This window comes from Lagopus leucura, unplaced genomic scaffold, assembly GCF_019238085.1.
Source record: "Lagopus leucura isolate 7727_CA_CO unplaced genomic scaffold, USGS_WTPT01 Super-Scaffold_100036, whole genome shotgun sequence".
Taxonomy (NCBI): domain Eukaryota; kingdom Metazoa; phylum Chordata; class Aves; order Galliformes; family Phasianidae; genus Lagopus; species Lagopus leucura.
In genome coordinates this window covers 5,879,028-5,884,754 of record NW_024962285.1, presented here as the reverse complement: position 1 = coordinate 5,884,754, position 5,727 = coordinate 5,879,028, and the positions used below count along the sequence as shown (strand labels likewise).

General features: G+C 36.8%; 1 protein-coding gene across 1 annotated transcript; it reads left to right on the top strand.

Moving 5' to 3' along the window:
* Positions 1-1,036: 1,036 nt before the first annotated feature.
* Positions 1,037-5,708, top strand: LOC122186292 (ceruloplasmin-like; the record flags this gene model as incomplete). The annotated part of the gene is given in 6 exon segments (XM_042882812.1): positions 1,037-1,286; positions 2,684-2,896; positions 3,362-3,535; positions 4,141-4,395; positions 5,459-5,503; positions 5,506-5,708. Coding segments are annotated over 6 exon segments (1,059 nt in total), but the record flags the coding sequence as incomplete, so codon positions are not given.
* Positions 5,709-5,727: the final 19 nt, after the last annotated feature.

Genomic DNA, 5,727 nt, shown 5'->3' with positions numbered 1-5,727 from the left:
TCTGCTTTAGATGCTAGGACCAGGACCTGGTGAAGTCGGTGAAATGAATATTGCTAGTGTCAGTGAACCTGGTGGCTGACATATAAGGGAGTATTTACTTTTTCCTGACTTGCTTAAGAACTAAATTGCGACTCTCTGCTGATGGAAAATGTTGTACAATGTAATGTTCTTTTTGTGACTTTATCGTAATGAAACGTTTATTAACTAGAGGTAGGGAAATGATCATGTGAATGCCTACTGTTATTCTGAATCAGCCAAGTGGCAGTGATGAAGGGAAGGCTTCTGCTTTTACATTTTTAAACTCAGAAGTTTAACATGTTTTTTCTGTTCTCATTTTTCTGTTGGGCACAATTTTCCTTTATTTCCTTTCAATTTAGAAATGTTTGTTGTTGGCAGTGGTCTCTTTCTTGTGGAGATGCAGCAGCTGGAGTGTTTCATGCAAGAAAGGCTCTGTGCAGTATGAGAAATAGAGGATAAGTGTGGTGAGGAGAAAGGTGATACCCTGAAGACATAAATAATAAATAAAGAAAACTCAGATATCAGAGGCACCAAAGAAAGTATTGGACAGGAAAAAAAAATAGTCATCCTCTCTATTTTTTCAGTGCTTTTAAAATGAAGTAGAACTATACTAAATGAAGAGTGAGGAAGTATATCACTAGTAAGAAGAGTCTTCTCCTTGCTGACTGTGAAGTCAACATAACATGATACTTGTTGGTTTTAACTGGCTTTGGAAGATTATGCAGAACTTGAAGCACGTACAAAAATGTTGAGCAGGAAGACCTGTTGTTTGACTTATAAGCAGCAGAAAATTGTGTCAAGTATCCTTATCTTCAGTCTACAAAATAGATAGAAAAAATTCATAGTTGGTGTGTAGCATTTAGTCTCTATCTGAGTGCCTGTACTCTTCAGAAATGTGAATGTATTTGCTTCTAAAGGCAGATTGTGCACAGTGCTACGGAGGCTTGGCTTTTGTTTGAGATCTGCTAATTAGCACTGTTCAAGTATAAAGTGAATATCTGATATTGTGTATTTTCTTTACAGGCAAACTGAAGTCTTCCTTAAAAGAGGACCGCAAAGGATAGGAAGCATTTATAAGAAGGCTGTCTACACTCAGTACGCTGATGTTTTATATGATGTGATAGTTGAGAAACCTTCCTGGCTGGGTTTTTTAGGCCCTATCATTAAAGGAGAAGTTGGTGATTCCATTGTTGTTCACTTGAAAAACTTTGCTTCCAGAAACTACACACTGCATCCACATGGTGTAAAATATACAAAGGAAAACGAAGGTAAGCTTGAGTCCATTTTGTGTCAGAATTTAACAAAAGCTTTGTCATCAAAGATACAACTGCCTAAGCGAATTATCTTCTGGAACAAGACACACTCAGTTTAAAATAGGAGCTGATTAAGAACTTCTGGTATTTGTTCAAGAGTGAAATACTGAGCCAAAAGTGGGGTTCGTGTAGAAGGCAATTTTAGATCAACGTTCCATCTGAAATGAGGGTAATGTAGGGATGTCTGAAGGAAAAAAAAAACGATGCTGTTGTAAAGAAAATACTGTTTGTATAACTCTTAACGGTATTAAGAATTCTGAATTATACACAAGATATAAGATACACAAGTTCCTTAAAACAGGCAAATGCCTTCAGCTTAGATAAATTAGCCATCACGCTTTCAGATGTACTGTAGCAATGCTACTGGTATTAGTGAAGACAATAGTTGTTGGCAATAGGGGAGACCTTCAAGCTGTGAAACACTGCTGCAGTTTCACTGAAATTAGTGGAGTCCTTGCATATTGACAGGCAGAAGAGTCGCGTTCTCTTCTGGACAATCTATGGAGTGTTTTTGTAGCATCTTTTATGCATACAGCAACCCATGAATGTGCCATCTGTCAGAAAGAGCAGCGTGTCCCTCCTGAGGAAATACTGTGATTCCAGTTTACTCCTTGAAAACTACTGAATGTAGTATGATGACATCTAAACCTGAGGCTGTAGCCTGACAATTCACTCTGCCAGATGCACCTCACTGGGTAGTTTTCCATACTATTATCTGCAAGAAAGACTGCACTGGAATATAGCCACTGAAAGTTTTATTAAGATGCCTTAAAAACTGTGTGAATTATTGAGTAGATACTGTCAAAAGTAGTCTTTGAAAATTTTTCAGTGGGGAAAAAAATTGTGAAATATTAGTTTAACATCTAATATTTTTAAAGGGTTTTCATTACATCAAAAATGTGACTTGGCATTGACGCACTATGGGAGCAGAACAGCATGTTGTATGGTAATATATAGAACAATATTTGCAATTTTACCACTGTTGCTCTTATTTGAGGCACACCTGTGTTCCTTGGAGAGGAATGCAATGTTTTAGAATAGATTCCAAGATCAATATTTAACAAATGTTTTACAAATATTTTAGCTGTTGTCTCTTTAGCAGAAGTACACTGTGCCCTCTTAATAAAGAACTCAATTTAAAGTTATTTGTCAAAGCACACCTGCAGAACTCAAAGTCGAGTAAAGGAATTCTAGCAGAAGGGAAAGCTCTATCCATCTGAGTTAAAATTTGTTTTACCTCTATTTGAGTATTCAATCCCTGTTATTGCAGCATGTAGTCAACTTGAAAGCACTGTTCTGACACCATATTGTGAAATGCGTTATGTTAATGTTGGCCGTGTGCCATTCCTCAGGTGCTTTTTATCCAGACAATACCAAAGGTTTTGAAAAAAGAGATGATGCTGTGAAGCCTGGAGGCCAGTACACTTATACGTGGGATGTGACAGAAGATCAAGGTCCTGCTGAAGGAGATGCAGACTGCATTACCAGGGTTTACCACTCTCACATAGATGCTCCAAGAGATGTTGCCTCAGGGCTTGTTGGGCCTTTAATCATTTGCAGGAAAGGTAAAACGTGGATTAACTACTACATATGCAAGTTGATTGATAATGGCACTTGATAAATATGAATGAACTAATTTTCTGGAAGAGGAAATTAAGAGTTCATTTTGAAATAGTGGATTTTGTCTTGTCAGTTATCTGCCATGTAATAATAGGATGGGATTTGATTTTTGTGTGCTAGGCAAATGAGTGAAATGTGTTCATGCTAGTAATGCAAAAGTGTGACATTGATATGTAGAACAAATGTTTTACATTATCATCACATACAATATTTATTCTTAGCAAAGTTATTTTACAGCATCTGTTAAAACCAACCTTTGTTTTCCCAATATGGCTGTAAGTTTATACATACAGTCACACTCAAGATAAACAACAAAATGTCAAGTAAACAGCCATCATCCTTACCAATACTGTGCTTAAAACTGAACAGATATCGCCAGTTGCTGGAGAATATGCTACTTTCTTTTTCAGGTGCAATGAATAAGGACAGCGATCAATATGTCGATGCTGAGTTTATCCTTATGTTCTCTGTGATGGATGAAAATCTCAGTTGGTATCTAGAGGACAATATCAGGACATACTGTTCTGAGCCTTCCAAAGTTGACAAAGATGATGAGGACTTCCAGGAAAGCAATAAAATGCACTGTGAGAGAACTTACTATTAATGTTACTTGCCATTGATGTAAAGAGGTTTTGGTTGTTTTGTGGGTTGTCTCTTTTAAGGATTTTTTTTTAAAAAACAGAACTTTTTCTTGGAGAATTAAACTCCTTTTAAAATTAAAATTAAAAAAAAAAATAAAAATTATGACCAGTATTGTACAATCAATGCTTTGGAATTGAGAAAGAAGATTCCTAGGGACCAAAACTTCTTTTTGGCAATAAAATTTCCTCAACACTGTAGACAGTTTTGTAACTTAGTTTTGCTTCTACGTCATAAACTATACTATATAATATTGCAGTTTAGAAAAAGTGATTTTACTGTTAGTGTCAACAAAAAGTACTTTTGGCTCATTCTTGGTTTCCAGAATCACAGCAGGAGCTGCAGGTAGATGTGAAGATAAAGTTTGTGTCTGATGTTGGTTAATGTTCAAAGGTCCAGTGTTTTGTTCTGAGATTCTCTTTATTCTGGAAAATAGAGTAATGGTTGTATGTCACTCACCTTTGAAGTGAAGATTCTGAGCTCTGTGAATGTAGCAGTAATTATGTGGTTGGTTTGTTTGGTGTTTTTTTTGTTTTTTTGTTTTTTTTAGCAATCAATGGGTACATGTATGGATACCTCCCAAATCTCACAATGTGTGTGGAAGATAAGGTAAAATGGCATCTTTTTGGTATGGGTAATGAAGCTGACATCCATTCAGCCTGCTTTCATGGTCAGACCTTGATAGAAAGACACCATCGAGTTGACACCATTAACCTCTTCGCAGCCACGTTTATTGATGCTCTCCTGATACCGAGGAATCATGGGGAATGGCTGCTGAGCTGCCAAGTGAATGACCATATAGAAGGTATGGAAAAAATCACAGACATCAGGATTTTTTTTTCAGCTTGAGCTACCAATTCAATGAGTCTTTTTCACGCTGCTCCTGATGTGGTTATTTCCCAGACATTGTTCTCCTCAAGGTTAAAAACAAAACAAAACAAAAACAACAACAACAACTAAAACCCAAAGTAAAACCCAAAAAAACCCCAACCAAACAATATAGCAAATGAAGTGCCTACAGGTGTATTAGATAGGCTTAGGAACGTACCCACAGAATCGAAAATTTTGTTATTGTTAATGGAAATTGTTATCAATTGACAGCAATTGGTATCACTGCATTTTTGTATACTTGGACTTCAGATAAACAGTATCTTGATGTTTACCTCTTACTGACGGTAACTGATCACAACATTGTTTGCCAACAAAAAGGTTAGTGCTGGTTTGGGCAAGGCCACAGGACAGACAGGTTAACTTGCCTGACAGTGACACGTTCTGGAAAGAACATTGGCTAATAATCAGAGATGATCTGCATTTGTCTTCCTTGTATCTTAGTGTATTTCCCATGCTCTTTTAACCATGTGAAATATGTAGAAGCTAAAGCACGCTTTCATTTAGAGGGATACGGATAATGTAAGTCATCTGTCAGAAAGAACACAGAACTCAAAATCAGGCTCTAGGATCTGAAAATTCTGACATGGGGAGGAACATGTTTGTCCTACAAATTCAGCTGCACAGAAGTTTTTAGATAACTAGAGCATCCTGTAGTATCTTGATGTGGATGAATCTTCATGGGCAACATGAAAATCCTACAAACTGCCCAATTTAGCTGTAAAAGGTCACTTTTTTCTTTTTTTTTTTAACTGTTTGTACCTTCAGCAAGAAGATTCACTATTGGATCGGTCTTCTAGGGTACAAAGGCCTAAGAGTTTCACAAGTGAGCCACTGATTAGGTTTAGAGGAAAACCTGGTCTGTCTTTTAGTACCTGGTTTAGCAGGAATTCTCCAGATAAGACAAAGAGCTATTAGAATCGTAGGGGGGAAAAAAATAAATTGCAGTATCTTCAATTTGCTTACATCATTTTTTCCAGGTGGTATGCAGGCCCTTTTTAAAGTAGAAACTTGCAGAAAATCCAAATAAATCACAATGAGACTACAAAGATAAGACAGTACTTCATTGCTGCTGAAGAGATTATCTGGAATTATGGCCCATCTGCCTTTAACCATTTTACAGGACAAGAATTAATTGCTGACAGGTAAATGCCTTCAAGTAGTTTCACTTTCAAGGAGATCTGATATGAGCATGCTGAATAGGGGGTAAGCCTTATGGTAGAATTTGCTTTTAAGTAGAATTTCATTG